General features: G+C 41.4%; 1 protein-coding gene across 6 annotated transcripts in view; it reads left to right on the top strand.

Moving 5' to 3' along the window:
- DOCK10 (dedicator of cytokinesis 10) overlaps nt 1-18,971 on the top strand; it is a 401,433-nt gene that overhangs the window by 312,430 nt on the left and 70,032 nt on the right. For 5 of the 6 annotated variants that reach the window (XM_073674692.1, XM_073674693.1, XM_073674689.1 and 2 more), the window contains exons 35-38: nt 7,184-7,302; nt 11,743-11,857; nt 11,937-12,003; nt 17,501-17,548. In XM_073674692.1, coding sequence (XP_073530793.1) covers nt 7,184-7,302; nt 11,743-11,857; nt 11,937-12,003; nt 17,501-17,548 — 349 coding nt within the window. The remainder of the gene's footprint in view (nt 1-7,183; nt 7,303-11,742; nt 11,858-11,936; nt 12,004-17,500; nt 17,549-18,971) is intronic. The other variant, XM_073674690.1, reaches the window with a different exon arrangement.

Genomic DNA, 18,971 nt, shown 5'->3' with positions numbered 1-18,971 from the left:
ATACCAGGTCCAGCAGACCCCTATAAAGCAATGAGATTAGCCCCCCAGAATTATGTGAGCTAGCCATTCTCTGTATTATAGCATTTTGAGGAACTCCATTATTTAGCACAAGACCCTCTGCCTGATATGCTTGTCGTAACTGAAGGTACTTATAAAATTCGGTGTTGGGCAGTCCATATTCATTTTGTATCTGTGAAAACACCTTGAGTGAATCTCCCGCTAAAACATGAGTGAATCTTTCTAGTCCTTTTAGACTCAAATTTTTAAACCCTTCCAATTTATATAGGTTAGGGAGCCATGGCATTTCCCACAGTGATGTAAATTGTGAGATCCCTTGTATCCCCTGTAATTTCCTCACTGCCCACCAAAGTTTGTGTATTAACAGCGTAGTTGGGGTTCTACAAGAGGGTGTCTTAAATTTGTGAGCCTCCAATGCTTCATAGAGTCTGAGTGATTTCAAATGTGATTGGAGTAGAAGACTTTGAGCCCCCCCTCCCCCTCCAGGGTCGTCCCACCCACGAATAAGCTGGAGCTGAGCTGCCATATAATAAACCCACGGATTTGGGACAGCAAGGCCACCCATTATTTTATCTCTTTGCAAAGTTTCCAGTTTAATTCTTGGAGCCTGTTTTCCCCAGATTAAGTCCCTGAACATGCTGTTTACTTTAAGGAAATATCTCTGGGGAAGCCATATTGGAGAATTATGCAATACATATAGCAATTGTGGCATCCAGATCATCTTGACCAAGTTAGTGCGGCCCACCACTGACAGTGTCAATTTAGACCACTTGTCCAGTTTACACTTGAATCTGGCCAGTATTGGGTTGAGGTTTAGTTTCTCATAGTCAATTACTTTAGATGTTACATTAATACCCAAATATTTAAATTCATTGACCACTTGTAAGCCCGAGTCAGTATAGTGAGGTGCATTAATGTTCCCATTATCTATTGGAAGCAGTACTGACTTAGTCCAATTAATCACCAAACCCGAAAATTTCCCAAACTTCTCGATTGTCTCCATAGCTACATATAATGTTTTGGAGGCTTCCGCTAAAAATAGTAGTGCATCGTCAGCATAAAGCGCAATTTTCTCCTCTATATTCCCTCTGCGAAATCCCATTATGCCAGGGTGCATCCTGATAGCCGCAGCTAGTGGTTCAATGGCCAGTGCGAACAGTAAAGGGGACAACGGGCAGCCCTGCCGGGTACCCCTCCCCAGTTCAAAGGCTGAAGTAAGACGCCCATTTACCCTTAATCGTGCCAATGGCCTCTCATTTAGTAGCTTGATCCATGAACTAAATCCAGCGCCCATACCAAATTTCTCCAAAACTACCCATAGATATTCCCATTCAACAGAGTCAAATGCTTTAGCAGCGTCTAGCGAGCAAATAACCCTGTCTCCTGCATTGTCCACTGGCAGCTGAAGATTAAGAAATAGTCTACGGATATTAACGGCTGTAGACCTAGCTGGCATAAAGCCCGATTGATCACTATGTATAACATTAGATATTATGTTATTTAACCTGGAGGCCAGAACTTTTGCTATAATTTTAATGTCCGTAGGTAGCAGGGATATAGGCCTATAGGATTCTGGAAGCAATGGATTCTTACCCGGTTTGGGTATCACTACGATAACTGCTTCTCTCATTGAGAGGGGCAGAATGCCTTCCCTGGCTGCCTCCTGGAAGGTGCACAGCAATTGAGGTAGTAATATATCCCCAAATTTTTTGTATATTTCCATAGGGAACCCGTCCAACCCTGGTGATTTATTATTGGCCATTGAAGCTGTGGCCATTTGTAACTCCTCTAATTGCAGGGGACTATTTAAGTATTTTTTATCTGCTTCAGAGATAGCTGGAAGATCAATCCCCTCCAAATAAGTCAGGATTTGTTCTCTGCTAAACCCTGTTTTGGTTCTGTATAAGTCCTGATAAAATTCTGTACCTTCCTTATTTTTTAAAGCGCCTATAAAGGATGTCCCTATTTGAGCCCTTGCAATCATAGCCAGTAAATGCCCTGCCTTTTCCCCTTATTCATAAAAATGTGTTTGGGAAAATAGTCGCTTATTCTTGGCCTTCTCCCTAATGTGTGTGGAGTATGCCTCCTGCGCCTCTTTCCAGGTCATTTGGTCCTCCTCTGTACCTGATTGGACAAATTTATTTTCTGTGAGTCTAGCCCTGTCTTGCAAGAATTCCCCAAATTGGTTAGTTTTAGTCTTGGATCTATTTATCGCTTGTATCAGGACTCCCCTCAGACAGGCCTTCATAGCGTCCCATAGTGAGTTCTGCATCACAGAGCAGTTATTTTCTATAAAATAGTTTTGAAGAGCTGATGTAATCAAATTTGTGTCTATGATTTGCAGCCAAAAGGGATTCATGGGCCATTTAGTAAGGGTAGCTTCTAATCTAGGCAAAAGACATAGGCTCATCATCAGGGGTGAGTGGTCCGACAGTACTCTAGGTAAATATTCCACCCTTTCCACTAAAGGGAGAATGTGTCCTGTTCCCAGTACTAAATCTATGCGGGAGAGGGTGTTATGTGATTTAGAGTAGCAGGAGAATTGTTGTGTTTTGGGATATTTAAGACGCCATATATCAGTCAAGGATAACTCTGATAGGAGCTCACCAAACTTAGTTATGGGGGTAGCCTCTGTAGCTGTGTCTGATCTGAATCTATCCAAGTATGGGTGTACAATATTGTTAAAATCTCCCATGCATAGCACAGGGACCCCCGGTACTTTGTTTATGAGTGACGCAATTTCCTTCATACTATTATTATTATAGGGAGGGGGAATGTAGAATGCCACTAGTAATAATTCTTTGGTGAATATTCTACAATGAATCCCAATGAATCTGCCCCCGTCATCCACCTTAGCGGATATCAATTCAAAAGGGATAGATCTATGTACTAAAATACTGACACCCCTCGAGTAACTTGAAAAGGTAGAATGAAAACTATGGCTGATCCATGAACGCTTCAGGGCCGCTATATGACTTTTTTCTAGATGCGTTTCCTGAAGACATACCACTGCTGGTGAATTTCCCCGTATATATTCCATGACAGCCGTCCTCTTTAAGGGGTCTCCCAACCCTCTCACGTTCCAAGAAAGGAATTTTACTTGGTTAGCCATTAGGATATAACGCATAGGGGATGGACAGCATACGTATGACAAGCGTTAACATAACTCCGGTTCCCAAATACAAGGCTATGATAATACCCCCTTTTCCATACAAGATCACTGTAATACATACGGGTGGCAGAACTGTGCAGCACAAGCTATAATCATACAACTTACAAAAACATACAAACAGAAAAATACCGATCTATCCAGAAAAATCAGATGGACGGGGGTACCAGTCCAACTCGCATCCGCAACATGAAGCAAGCGAGCAACCTACTAAAAAAGAAAAATAAACGTTTCTTGGGAGCCTGCCATTTTAGGATAATAGACAGAATATCCATTTTCCACTGGGCCATGGATTACTTGGTAACAATTATGACTCCAACAGTCAATCAGATATCTTCTGATGGCACATGACTTAAGTTATACGTCTTCATTCAACGTTGTGGGTTCTGGCGAAGTTGCTGTTCATTTAGATCAAGCCAGCGGAGTGCTTCCTTAGGATTTTCAAAAAAGGAGGTCCCTCCCAGGATGGCCACTCTGAGTTTCGCCAAGTAAAGCATGGAGTATGGTATTTGTAGCTGGCGTAGCCGGCGTTTCACATCCACAAATTGTGCCCTGCGTTTTGACACTTCAATGGAGTAGTCAGGGAAAAAGGACACCTTTTGGCCGTTGACGGAGATGTCCCCTTTATCACGAGCTGCCTTACGGATGCCGTCACGGTCCTTATAGTGGAGCAGCTTCATTAGGACTGTCCTCGGCGGGGCTCCGGGTAACAGCCGAGTAGGAACTCTGTGCGCCCTTTCCACAGCAAATAGAGGGGTCAGGTGTTCTGCCCCAAACAGGGAGAGCAGCCATTTCTGAAAATACTTAGTAGGGTTATTGCTCTCGGTTTTTTCAGGGATGCTAATTACCCTTATATTATTCCGCCTAAGTCTGTTCTCCAGTTTTAGCTAGCAATGCCAGGATCTGTTGGTCATATCTGCGATTGTCACTGATAATTTGAGGCTGTTTATCCTCCAAATCACTAATTATCCTCTCAGCTGCTGTGGTGCGATCTGTTACTTTCTGCAGCCCCTGTCTCATATAGGAAAGTTGTTCCTTAATCTCACCCATTTGATTACTAAGTGAGAACAGGACAGATCCATACTGTGTAACAACCATGAAAGCATCCTTAATTGCAAGCTCTTCTGTCTGCTGGGTTGAGAGAGTGCTGAAGGGGTTAACCTCCGGCTGAAGCTGCAGGCTGTTATCTGAGGTGTCAGTGTTATCTGTATTGTCACATTCTCCTGGGAGAGCAGACAAGTGATTAGCCATCCCCTTCATCTGTGCCTGCACTGTATTACTCAAGGGGGCTGCTCTGTTTGTCCTAGCATAACTGGCTAGTTTAACTGCAGAGTTCATGGAAGTAGACTTGCCTGGTGCATCTGGAGATGTGGAAAGCTTCAGTTTCTCGGTGCCATCTTGAGATTGTCTGTCTGCTCCTGCAGTCACCTCATGGTGCCTTCTGCCTGCTTTCCCAGCCATAAAAAACTCCTTTGTTGTGCAGGGATGGTTACAGGAGCTCAGAGGGAGATGTTATCTCTGGTTTTATTACTATTTAGGGCCCAGTGGAGACTTTTACAGGCTAATGCTCCTGGAGCTGATCTGTCCTGCGACCGCTCACATGTCCAGCCAAGCCACGCCCCACTAAATTCATAATTTAATTCTGATTTTAAAATAATGCAATTCTGCACTCCAATTATTGATACTTTGTGCCCGATTAATCGAGAACGCCGTTGTACACGCCGCTCTTGATGAGGAGTTGTGCTGGAGCAAGATGTTCTTGCTTCATTTAGAGGCATACACCTCTTCATGAATCAGGAGCGTTGGGTGGGTGGCGTGCAGGGCTGTGGGGTTGGAGTCGGTGTCCATTTTGGTGGAGTCTGAATCAGAGTCGGTATAAAATGGACCAACTCCAACTCCTAAAATCTATATTAAATTGGGTACAGTAGTTCAATGCAGTTTGTGGGGAATATTTTTTCATAACAATTTGGGAAAGTTATGAAATGTCCTATAAATGTCTGTCCTGTTCCTGATCTAAGGGTCTAGACTTTTAGCTGAGATGAATCTGTGCTACAGTAAATTTATCACTTAAAAATGAGCCATGTATAAGGGAGTCGGAGTCGTGGAGTCAGAGTTGGAGTCGGTGTCATGGAAATTAAGGAGTCGGAGTTGGAGTCAGAGGTTTGGCTTACCGACTCCACCTTTGTGCACCTTTCGCCACTAATCCTACTCCTGTCCCTGCTAGGGTAAGATTTGTGACATAGCGATTGGCGACGCTCGTCATGAATTTGATGACACACCTCAGTCCTGCCCCAGCTCTGAACTTTGTAACCCCACAAGTCACAAAATTTTAGTGCTGCCTCAAGTTTTGCCAAAATTATGCGACTTTTCAAAGATTTTTCCGGATACAAGAAAAATAATGACCAGAAATTGTATTATTCTTTGTGTGCACACAACAGTTATAGGTGAAAGAGTAACTAAAATTTTTCTTTTTAATAATTGCACATTGAATGGATTATTAGGAAATATTGCAAATCATAATATGAGACTTGTCTTCATTCCTGTAAAACAATTGCATGTAAGTGGCTTACAAAACTTCTGCTCTTCCCCAGTCTATTTTCCTGCCTTTAACGGAATTGATCTCAGACCGTACTTACTTTAAGTACAGATGATGGCGGCTTTCTTTGTGGTGTTGGGAGTCACTATAGTTGGATCATGTAGTCAAGCAGTTTAGGAAAGGTTGGCACCATGAAGTGTTGATGATAACACCGATACCACCTCGGACCTAATTAAGTGTGGTGACGTTAAGATTAATCTAAGTATCTATTATTGGAATGCAGAACCATTTTGCATTCTATACTCTATATTATTGTAGCAACTTTACAGGACATTGGTTGCCTTCCATTTACATATTGTATCTTTGCACTGGATGACGATGCCGAAGAGTAGGACATCCAGTGTCTGCTGTGCATTGACAGACTACTGATTGACCTGCAGGGCAAAGTGAATGTAAAATCTACTGTAGCATTGCAGGTTAATATTGGATCTCTCCCACTACTAAAGAAAGCTCTTCAGAAGATCACATTAGCAATCTGTCATTATGGGTTGCCAAGAACTTCTCCATCTCCATCTAAGTTCTATAGAAAATCTAAATAATGATGCATTTCAAGTTGGGGACTGACGTAACTTGGCACCTTGTCTGGCCATGTCTGGTTGCTCAGCATACACTCTTTAGGGTCTTTTCAGACATCAGTATTTGTTGTCCATGTGCCGTTCCTATAAAAATAGCAGGTACATGCCCTACTCTGGTCCATATTATGGCCAGAACTCAGCATTTACAGTGATGGCAGTCATTTGCTGTCCATTTTCCGTGGATTATTGCTAGGAGACCCTTGGGAAACCTCCTTCCTTTTGTTTTATTTTTTGGGGGTGGTACATAAAAAAATGATGAAATGTAAAATCAATAAACAAACAGACAAAAATTGTATAAAAAAGGAACATGATCCAAAGAAGAAACATTCCATTTTTTCTCACGCACATGCGAATAAGGCTTTATAATGAGGTTGTGAGGCTGCAAGCCCGTCTTACATTAGTCTAGTCTACAGCTGCTAGTAGAATTACCTCTAAACTGAGGGGAAGAAATGGGCAGGAAAACTTCTTTGTTACATGTCAGACACTTCTTTACTGTAGTATGCTTGTTTCTGTTGTTTCTTTAGATCAGTTTTTATGACAAAAGTTCCTAGGTGTGCATAGAAAAGTAAGAACACACCTGTTTTGACAATTTACCAAACCATTTTTTTTTTAAATGGCTGCTATATTTGCTAGATGTACTGTATAATCCTTGACATTTATGCTCTGTGTATGGATAGTACTGCAGAAAATAGCATTCATTCCACTTTCAGCAACATCATGTAACCTCCTCTTTGACGTGTGTGTAGATGTGTTCTCAATTCTCATCTGATCTTCTCATTGTATGTGTTTGTGGCGTCCTCTCATCTCATCACTTTACTCCTGCAGCTTTCTCATCCATTGCCATCACTGCAGGGAATAATGCCGACTCCCGGGCTTCACTGGCCAGTCTTGAATCTATCCCAAGTGCCAATGAGAAAAGCGAGAGGACGGAAAACTGTGAAAAGGTATGTGATCAGAGGCAAGCCGACTGCTTTCTTTATAGTTCTAGTAGGCTTTATACCAGTCCAGTACAGGAGCAGGGAACCTTTTTTTTTTGCCAACAGCCATTTGGATGTGTTTAACATCATTCTTGGGCCATACAAAATTATAAACTTAAAAATGAACCTGCTATATTTGGTCAAACATTTAATTAACTAACCCCTAATGTGATGGCTAGGTCTGCTTCTCTTTGGTGAGGCTGTGATGATAGGTGGTATTGATTATGTTGCTACTCACAACTACTACTCCAGATTTCCATTGATCAGTCTGCAGTCGACTCTTTTTGATGGTTAGTTCTGAAACGAACGGCTAGCTGCAGTAAGTTGTTCCAGACACATATTTCACTGCAGGTCTCCTCAAAGTGGGAAATTCATCACTGCTCATGTAACATTTATAGAATTCAAGTAGTGGGAGGTCTTCAGTATATACATCACATAGCAGACACTGAGATACTGCTGTATACATCATATAGGACACACCGAAACTTCTGTATATACATCACATAGGATACACTGAGACTACTGTATATACATCAGATAGGAGACACTAAGATACCGCTATACACATCACATAGGACACACCAAGACTTCCATATATACATCACATAGGATACACTGATACTACTGTATATACATCACATAGGAGACACTGAGACTGCTGTATGTACATCACATAGGAGACACTGAGACTGCTGTATACAAATAATATTGGAGACACCGAGACTGCTATATATACATCACATAGGATACACTGAGACTAATGTATATACATGACAAAGGAGACACTGAGACTACTGAATATAAATCAGATTGCAGACACCGAGTCTGCTGTAAATACATTACGTAGGAGTCACTGAGACTGGTGTATACATCACACAGGATGCATTGCAACTGCTGTATATACATCACAAAAGATACACTGAGACTGCTGCATACGTCGCACAGCTACCCAAATTGTTGTATACATCACATAGGATACACTGAGACCGCTGTATATACATCACATAGGAGACACTAGGTCTGTTGAATACATCACATAGGATGCATTATGACTGCTGTTTATACACTGCTCAAAAAAATAAAGGGAACACTTAAATAACAAATCCTAGATCTGAATGAATGAAATATTCTCATTGAATACTTTGTTCTGTATAAAGTTGAATGTGCTGACAACAAAATCAAACAAAAATCATCAATTGAAATCAAATTTATTAACCAATGAAGGCCTGGATTTGGAGTCACCCCCAAAATTAAAGTGGAAAAACACACTACAGGCTGATCCAACTTTGATGTAATGTCCTTAAAACAAGTCACAATGAGGCTCAATATTGTGTGTGGCCTCCACTTACCTGTATGACCTCCCTACAACGCCTGGGCATGCTCCTGATGAGGTTGCGGATGGTCTCCTGTGGGATCTCCTCCCAGACCTGGACTAAAGCATCCGCCAACTCCTGGACAGTCTGTGGTGCAATGTGACGTTGGTGGAAGGAGCAAGACATGATGTCCCAGATGTGCTCAATCGGATTCAGGTCTGGGGAACGGACGGGCCAGTCCATAGCTTCAATGCTTCAATTCTTTCAGGAACTGCTTACACACTCCAGCCACATGAGGTCTGGCATTATCCTGCATTAAGAGGAACCCAGGGCTAACCGCACCAGCATATGGTCTCACAAGGGTTCTGAGGATCTCACCTCGGTACCTAATGGCAGTCAGGCTACCTCTGGCGAGCACATGGAGGGCTGTGCGGCCCTCCAAAGAAATGCCACCCCACACCATTACTGACCCACTGCCAAACCGGTCATGCTGAAGGATGTTGCAGGCATCAGATCGCTCTCCACGGCATCTCCAGACTGTCACGTCTGTCACATGTGCTCAGTGTGAACCTGCTTTCATCTGTGAAGAGCACTGGGCGCCAGGGTCGACTTTGCCAATCCTGGTGTTCTGTGGCAAATGCCAAGTGTCGTGCACGGTGTTGGGCTGTGAGCATAACCCCCATCTGTGGACGTCGGGCCCTCATACCACCCTCATGGAGTCGGTTTCTAACCGTTTGTGCAGACACATGCACATTTGTGGCCTGCTGGAGGTTATTTTGCAGGGCTCTGGCAGTGCTCCTCCTGTTCCGCCTTGCACAAAGGCGGAGGTAGCGGTCCTGCTACTGGGTTGTTGCCTTCCTACGGCCCCCTCCATGTCTCCTGGTGTACTGGCCTGTCTCCTGGTAGCGCCTCCAGCGTCTGGACACTATGCTGACAGACACAGCAAACCTTCTTGCCACAGCTCGCATTAATGTGCCATCCTGGATGAGCTGCACTACCTGATCAACTTCTGTGGGTTGTAGAGTCCGTCTCATGCTACCATGAGTGTGATAGCACAACCAACATTCAAAAGTGACCAAAACATCAGCCAGAAAGCATTGATACTGAGATGTGGTCTGTGGTCCCCACCTGCAGAAACACTCCTTTATTGAGTGTGTCTTGCTAATTGCCAATAATTTCCATCTATTGTCTATTCCATTTGCACAACATCATGTGAAATTGATTGTCAATCAGTGTTGCTTCCTAAGTGGACAGTTTTATTTCACAGAAGTTTGATTTACTTGGAGTTATATTCTGTTGTTTAAGTGTTCCCTTTATTTTTTTGAGCAGTGTACATCACATAGGAGAAACTGAGACTGTTGTATATACCACTTAGGAAGCATTGTAACTGCTATATATACATCACATAGGAGACTCTGAGACTGTTGTATACATCATATAGGATACAAATACATAGGTGCCAGTTAAACAAGTGTTCAGCAGACAGATTTCCAATGTGTATGTCTAGGTATATACTGTTTGTGGTAACTGATAAAGGGTCACTTGTGCCCCCGATTAGTTAGCAGTCCAAGGAGTTTACAATAACCCATAAAAGAGTCTTGACAAATGACTTAGGATATAAAGCAAAAGCTGAAGCTTCTTCAAAAGGAAAATTAACTCAGTTTGCAGACAGCTCTTTCTCTGTGCACTGATGAGGGGCAATGATCTTTAAATTGCTGTCTACAAATGGAGGTACAGTAATTTCCTTTAAGAGAAGATTTTGCTTTGGCTTTATCCTACGTCTTGTGAAAAGCAAGGGTAATTATATAATTCTAAGATTGCTACCCCTTATTTGAAGAGGCTGCTCACATACATTTTTCAAAAGGAGCATTATCTGGCCTACATGTCTCTGCATGCCAGCTTTTTTCTCCCCTTAAGGTGAAAGTTTACCTCCAATCCTAGTGAGGAATAGAAGCATCTCACTTTATTACCATACCCCAGGGAACACAGTTAGAGCATTACCTGCAGTGAGAGAATTTGTAAATGAGGAACATGAGAAGAGATTGGGACCAGTTATAATGTAGTTCATTTAGGCCATTGGTGCAGGGCTACTTCTTTTAAGCAATTGATTTTAGTTGGTTTTGGCCATACTTCTATTTTTCTGAATACTCCTTTATTTTTTTCAGGAGATCTCATGGCAGGCAGCGCAACAATTTCTGTTCTCAGTGTTTTGCATAGTAATACAGGAGACCACCCTGACATATTTTTTCTTCCACATTCTGTTTTATTTTTTTGTCTTTACTTTAGCAAGCTGCATTATTATGTATTTTATGACAAGTCAATGATTTGCTTGCAGGTTATCTCTTAATTACTCCAAGTGATTTGGTTATAAAAAATTTTACATGAAAATTAACTGAAGTGCAAGGTGCATAATTGTTTCTTTAAGGCTTTGTTCTTATTAGCTTCATGCCTTGTACTTTTAAGGGTGCCTAGATCCCGACATATCCTGTTAGATCCCATGACTTTATAATGAAAATATCTGATCTTGTGATCTGATCAAGAGCGTACAACACATAGTAGTAGACCACACAGCCACTAGGGGGACCATAAGTCGGGGTGACTGCCCGACCGTCACCAACTAAAAGAATGGGGTTCCCAAAGTCCTCTGCATCAATGATGTGATAGTGAGCATGTGCTGTCTATAGTCATAGGTGCACATGCTTATTCCCTCCATTGACTTTATTTTTGGCACCCAGTTCTTGAGATTGGTGGAGGTTCAGCAGTCAGATCCTCAGTGATGATACATTTATTAACCTTCTAGTCATAGTATATAGGCTGCCAGTGAGATGTGCAGGAGCAGTTAGGTGTTAAGGCCTAGTAGCTGCAAAACTCTCGATGTTCTTTTTTCCTTCAATGTTACTCCTTTCCTTTTTGAACATTGTAAAGTTAGCATGTAATCTTTACTTTATCTTTATGCCGACTTTAAACATGCAATTAATATTACAGCGTCTTGTGTATATAGGGACGACATTCGATTGTTTTCACATTTCTTAGCTCAAGAGTACTGGTTGTATGTTGAGATCATGTCTGTGATAACCAATTCCTCATTTTACAGATTATGAGGCCCCTTTCTCTAATCGGGTCATCTCTTCGATTTGACAAACTTGATCACAGCGAAACCAAATGCCTGCTGATCTGTTTCCTGCACATTATGAAAATGATATCTGAGGGTAATCAATAAAAATGTTTTCATTGACTGATACAAGAGCATGCATAGCTGCGCTGTGACTAATCCATCTCTCTTTCCAGATACATTGGTCTCCTATTGGCAAAGGGCTCCAAATACGGAGATCTATGACTTCTTCAGCATCCTAGAGTAAGTCCATATTCTGCTACTACATGGTATCACATTGTAAAGCTCATGTATTGTTACATTGCAGATTTTACAGTCCATAATATTGGACAGCAATAGCCATTTATAGATTAAGGAAAAGTGAGTATGAACAGCAAGCTGCTTGACTTGGGGTGAAAGTTTCTATAAAGCTCTATTCATATTAGCTTTATAGCTTCTGTTCTTAAGGGTGCCTAGATCCTGACAAATCTTGTCAGATCCCATTACTTTACAATAAAGTATATGATCGGATCATAATTTATTGGCTGTTTCTTGGGAATAAAAAGTATTCTTTCCAATTCAGTTTCATTAACCCCTTACCTCTGTGACCAATTTTTGTTTTTGTACTTTTGTTCTTTCCTCCCCTTCTTCCTAGAACAATAGCTTTTTTGATTTTACCATTGATGAGGGCTTTTTTTCAAGGGACAAGTTGTAGTTTTGAAAGATACCTTTCATTTTACCATGCAATGTACCATGCAATTTGTTTTAATTGCATTAATTGTGCGCTAAAAATTACCTGTAAATATGATTCTCCAAGTCAGTGCAATTATATTGATACCAAACTTGTTGTTTTATTCGTTAAAAAAATACAGAACATCTTATAAGATCTTATCTTCTGATAACTTTTTTATTTTTCCATCAATAGAGCTGTGTTGTGGGGTTTTTTTGCGTGGTGAACTGCAGTTTTTTTCTGTTCTATTTTGGAGGCTCTACAATGTTTTGATCACTTCACTTTTTTGATATATGAGAGATGGCTGAAAAATTACAAATCTGGCTTTTTGATTTTTTTTTTAGCTACAGTGTTTACCTTATGCATTATATAATTTTACATTTTGACAAATCAGACTGTTACGGATGAGAAGATGCAATGTATGTTTATTTTCTTATTTATTTTTACATTGCAAAAAGGGAGTGATACAAACTTTTTTATTTTATTTTGTACTTAGGGGACTTAAACCTGTGATAGCGCTTTCATTGTATACTGCAACACTGCAGTATTGCAGTGTGTAGGAAAATAACTATCTCTCATGAAGTCCTTCACAAAGGGAGGGGGTGTGAGGTAGGTCGGGCATCTAAATAAGCCCACAGAAACATTTAAAAATTATTTTCATAAATTGAGAGCATTCATCCAAATGGTTAAACAGCAGCGGTCAGAGTTAGCTAGAGCTCAGTGATGCAGCTTGCAACCTTTCGAGCATGGAGCAGTTCCTGAGTCTGCTCCTTACACCTGCACCTTATGCAGGAAAAAAAGGGAGGAATTCCAGCTTCTGAAATGCAGCAGACAAAACTTTATTCCATAAAAACAGATTCCATGGTTAAAACAGGATTAGCTTACGTGTTTCGAACTCTCCAACCTGCATTTTTTTTCAAAGCCCTTTGAAAAAGCCCTTTGCTCCTTACACTTGCACCTGATGCAGCTCATTTTATTATGTCCTATGTCGGGAAGGTGTTAAATCTAATAAAGGTATTTAAAAAAAGGGGTTAGAAAGTGAAAAGAGTACTACAGTCATGTCCAAAAGTATTGAGAATGAGACAAATAGTAATTTTTCCAAAGTTTACTGCTTCATTTTTTGTAATGGCAATTTGCATATACTCCTGAATGTCAAAGAGTGATCAGCTTAACAGCAATTACTGTACTTGCAAAGTCAATATTTGCCCAGAAAATGAACTTTAACCCCCAAAACACATTTCAACATCATTGCAGTCCTGCCTTAAAAGGAGCAGCTAACATCGTTTTAGTGATTGATCCATTAACACAGGTGTGGGTGTTGATGAGGACAGGGCTGGCGATCAATCAGTCATGATTAAGTAAGAATGACATCACTGGACACTTTAAAAGGAGGCTGGTTCTTGGTATCATTGTTTCTCTTCAGTTAACCATGGTTATCTCTAAAGAAACAAGTGCAGCCATCATTGCACTGCACAAAAATGGCCTAACAGGGAAGAGTATCGCAGCTACAAAGATTGCACCTCAGTCAACAATCTATCGCATCATCAAGAACTTCAAGGAGAGAGCTTCCATTGTTGTCAAAAAGGCTCCAGGGCGCCCAAGAAAGACCAGCAAGCGCCAGGACCGTATCTTAAAACTGTTTCAGCTGCGGGATCGGACTACCAGCAGTGCCGAGCTTGCTCAGGAATGGCAGCAGGCTGGTGTGAGTGCTTCTGCACGCACTGTGAGGCGGAGACTCTTTGAGCAAGGGCTGGTTTCAAGGAGGGCAGCAAAGAAGCCACTTCTCTCCAGAAAAAACATCAGGGACCGACTGATATTCTGCTAAAGGTACAGGGAGTGGATTGCTGAGGACTAGGGCAAAGTCATTTTCTCTGATGAATCCCCTTTTCGATTGTTTGGGACATCTGGAAAACAGCTTATTCGGAGAAGAAGAGGTGAGCGCTACCACCAGTCTTGTCTCATGCCAACTGTAAAGCATCCTGAAACCATTCATGTGTGGGGTTGCTTCTCAGTCAAGGGAATCGGCTCACTCACAGTCTTGCCTAAAAACACAGCCATGAATAAAGAATGGTACCAGAATGTCCTCCAAGAGCAACTTCTCCCAACCGTCCAAGAGCAGTTTGGCGCCCAAAAATGCCTTTTCCAGCATGATGGAGCACCTTGCCATAAAGCAAAGGTGATAACAAAATGGCTCATGGAACAAAACATAGAGATTTTGGGTCCATGGCCTAGAAACTCCCCAGATCTTAATCGCATTGAGAACTTGTAAGTCAATCATCAAGAGACGGGTGGACAAACAAAAACCAACAAATTCTGGCAAAATGCAAGCATTGATTATGCAAGAATGGACTATCAGTCAGGATTTGGTCCAAAAGTTGATTGAGAGCATGCCAGGGAGAATTACAGAGGTCTTGAAGAAGAAGGGGCAACACTGCAAATATTGACTTGCTGCATTAACTCATTCTAACTGTCAATATAACCTATTGGTACTCATAATATGATTGCAATTATATTTCTGTATGTGATATAAACATCAGACAAACACTAATAAAAACCAGAGGCCAGCAGATCATGTGAAAATATAATTTTGGTGTCATTCTCAAAACTTTTGGCCATTACTGTAGACATAGGCCATGGACAAAAGTCACACATATCCTATGACTAAAAGTAGCACTGTTTCTTTAAATCTTACATTTACAGATTGACAAATTGAGTGCAAATCTGCACAAATCTTAATTGCAAAATTCTTTTTTAATGTATTACAGTGGAGCAACCGCACTAATATGCTTGTAGGAAAACTCAAATGAGTTGGTGGTCATCCTTGGGCGTGGACATTTTCATAAATATACTATACACCAGCGGCTACTGTAAGATGCCTGAGCGAGGTAGTCGAGGCCGAGCTGTAGCTCCTGCACGTTCTGGCACACTACAGGAAAATCGTGTCCCAATCCCAGTATGCTGCTATGTGTGGTGTGCCTCACACTCACTTGTGGCCCATAGGCCTCCGCTTGCTCCAAGCTTCCATCTTCCAGAACCATAGCACACAGTCCAGGAGTCACCAAATGCTTTATAACAGTCACAGTTTTACAGAGTAGTTTACGGTCAATACACTGAAGCAGGTAGGATAGGGCACAGCTGGTTACAGTCTCTCCCACAGGTACCGGACTCACCGGATAACTTCAGCCCTAGTTCTCGGTCTGGGAAGAGCATCCCTTTCGCTAACTCCTCTAGCACTAGGAATTCTTCTCCACCTAAGGCAGTGTAGCCAGATTCCATTGCCTTCCAACTCTGAGAGTCTGAGTCCATCTTTCCCTGCAGCATCGCAGGCTTAGTATGCCCAAAGGCCCAGACACCCATCTCGAGGTCCCAAGGCCGACAGACGGATTTGCACGGAATGGTTCGATGGCAATCCACTGCCCCAAGTAACATGCTTATGTTGTCCCTAGCAGCCCCCTGCATATGACCACTGCTATCACTTCACCACACTTCTCTAACTGAACTTGGCACTTTCTGAACTTGACACTAACTCTCAGTTCTCCCCTCTCCAATCTGGGCCAGCCATTACAGTTAACCCTGTCTAGACTACACTGCAGCCCCAGGGGGTTTTGCTTTCAGATAACATACATTACTATAAAATACTTTTAACCACTTGGGGTGTCAGAGAGTGGAACACCATCTCCACTACTCCCACACTACAGTAGATGGAAAAAGAAGCCATGACATCCCATGACACTTGCTGTTTCCTATGTTTCCACTTTCAGCACTGTAAGATGTGATATAGCAGTGGAGACAGAAGCCTACAGCAAGTCTGTGCTGCTATTCTATGCAAAATCACTAATAAAAGTGATTTACAAAAACGGTATTTGTTGGCAGTCCTGCGCTGCATTCGTTTTTCTGTATAACTGATAGTCTACTTTTGGCAGAGTAATACAGTTTATGACATGTTGACCAACAAACATACTTTTAATCATTACTCATTCAGAAACTTAAAGGGGTATTCCCATCTCCAAGATCCTATCCCAATATGTAGTAGGTGTAATAATAATAATATTAGCAAATATCTCCAATTAGAAATGTAGTATAGTATTTTTGATTCGCTATGTCTTTCCTCATGTACAGGCATTGTAGGACCTTAGGTATCCATGGTTACGTCCACTGATAAAGTCACAGTTAGTTAGCTAGATGCTAGTGGTCGTTACCATGGATACCTAAGGTCCTGCGATGCCTGAACATGAGGTAAGAGAGATAGCGAATCAAAAATACTATATTACATTTCTTATTGGAGATATTTGCTATTATTATTATTATTATTACACCTACTACATAATGGGATAGGATCTTGGAGATGGGAATACCCCTTTAAAACATTATTACAACAGTGGATAACTTTAGATATCCTCTGAAGTTTTCCAGAAATCTGCAGTTTTATTTCAGTTTGGGTCTTGCTCAATCGATGTGTTCCGAATGTGTGTTTTTTGCCGCAGTTTTTTGAAAACACTGTAAAATTGCTGTGTTTTTACTGCGTTTTCAGAAAGTCTCACAAAAAAGGCATCAAGAATGCATCTTGTGAACTCAGCCTTGTGCCAGTGAACAGTGCAAATAAGTAAATTCAGCTTTGCTATACCATATCTGTATATAAGGCTGGGGTCTGAAGTCTGTCTGCCAAGTTGTCTTGTTCTCGAGCTGGACACAACCAATGAAAATGCTTTGCACCGATCCGGTGTCTACAGCCCAATTAAAAAACCTTTATTGGACTGGTTCTAAAACAAGTTCTGCACAACTAATAAGCCAGAATCACCAGTGATCCTATGTATGGCGTCGGTTGTGGCATTAGGTGCCTTAATATATGGGATCGAGGCATTAGTAGAACATTTTGTTAATTTATAAATTACATGTCTTCACTTTGCACTTAATTTCTATTGGAGAATTTGAAAAGGTAAATGTCTTGACTATAAATATTAAATATAACATCCTGATACTGGTCAGGTACAATCATGTGTCCAGCTCATTACTCTTTTTTCCTCCATTCAGAGTATGTCTACAGAACTTCCGATATCTGGGAAAAAGAAATATTATAAGGTGAGCATCTCATCATTACATCACTTTCTTATATTTGGTTACATCTCCACAAAATGACTAATCTGCTAAGTGGAAGTGAATCGAATCAAGAGAGTGGTATTTAAATTAATATAATTTACATCTTTCATAGATATTTTCACAGTTTAACAATTTTTGCTGCAATGTCTAGTTGGCTGGATTCAGTTGGGCGTATTTCATGGACCATACATCAGCCAGAATGCTTCAACTGATCATTGGTCTCTCGACCAGACTTACAGCCTCATAGACTCATATAATGTTGCAAATTCAGGTCTGGAGGCCGTGATCAGTATGTGGACCGTGAAATACACCCATCTGAAACTGACCTTAAAGAGCGTTTTCTGCTTTTATGTAAATCAAGATTAATCACTGTGCATATGAACATTTCTGTAACTTTGTAGTACAAGGAGCTAAACAAGCTTTTATTCCAGACTGATACAAAGATTTGTTCTGCTGATGCATCGAACTCACAGAGCATTGCCTAGACTGGATACCGTTGAGTCAAGTGGGTCAGTTACTAGCAGGACTAGCTGCAATATGCTTGTTTTCAGCCTCCGCATGTAAACCATAATGTTCTTATTCATTAACAGCAAACTATTATATTTAAAATGGTGAGGAGTGGTAATTTAGCTCTATTGAAATAGAACCAGAAAACTGCTTTAAAGATGATCGTTCACCAGATTTCACAATGCAAACTATGTACATTATTGAATGGATCTCTTACACTTGATAAGAATGCTAATTTCTGTCAGAAGAGCTGCATAATCCTTTATGAAAGCTATGTTAAGCTAGCTTGATTGATAGCTCCTCAGTGTCCCTGCTCCTGCTGGGATCTCACACTGCTCAATACAAGCTGCAGCTGTCAGGCTGAGCGTGTGGAGACTGAATACACTTGGTCTCATGGGCTATTTTAATCTATAGCTTTACTCCTAAAATGCTCATCTTAATATCAGGATGATACAGCCATTCTTACATGGATTTTAAAAGTAAATGCATGAGCCTCATCAGATCTAAGGGATCTGTTTAATAACATATACTGTTTGTATTGTGAAATCTGGTGACACAGTAGGATACAATTAAAGTGTTGTTCTCAACATCATTCTTCAGGAGGACACTGCCCCCAGCTTCCCAGCTTATTGCTTCCTGGAACGGGGTGCGCTCCTGATTGACAGTTTTGACCATCGGCATGGTTTTGCCTCCAGCCCAAACTGTGTGCTCTCCAATGCTGCAAGTAGAGTCATGCTTGCCTCTGCAGCATTAGAGGAGCCCAAAGGCACTGAAGCCGACTGCAGAGCAGCACTTCTGAATGCTGTTTTTCTTGCCTGCAAGACAGCCCACCGCTGATAAGACCGCAGAGGAGGCCGATAACATAGGCAGCAAGTAAACACTATAATTGATAATTCCT

This window comes from Phyllobates terribilis, unplaced genomic scaffold (genome assembly GCF_046119375.1).
Source record: "Phyllobates terribilis strain yellow unplaced genomic scaffold, ASM4611937v1 Scaffold_3__8_contigs__length_932513732, whole genome shotgun sequence".
Lineage (NCBI taxonomy): Eukaryota > Metazoa > Chordata > Amphibia > Anura > Dendrobatidae > Phyllobates > Phyllobates terribilis.
The sequence above is the reverse complement of the archived record's forward strand: the minus strand, read 5'-3'. Positions and strand labels throughout refer to the sequence as shown.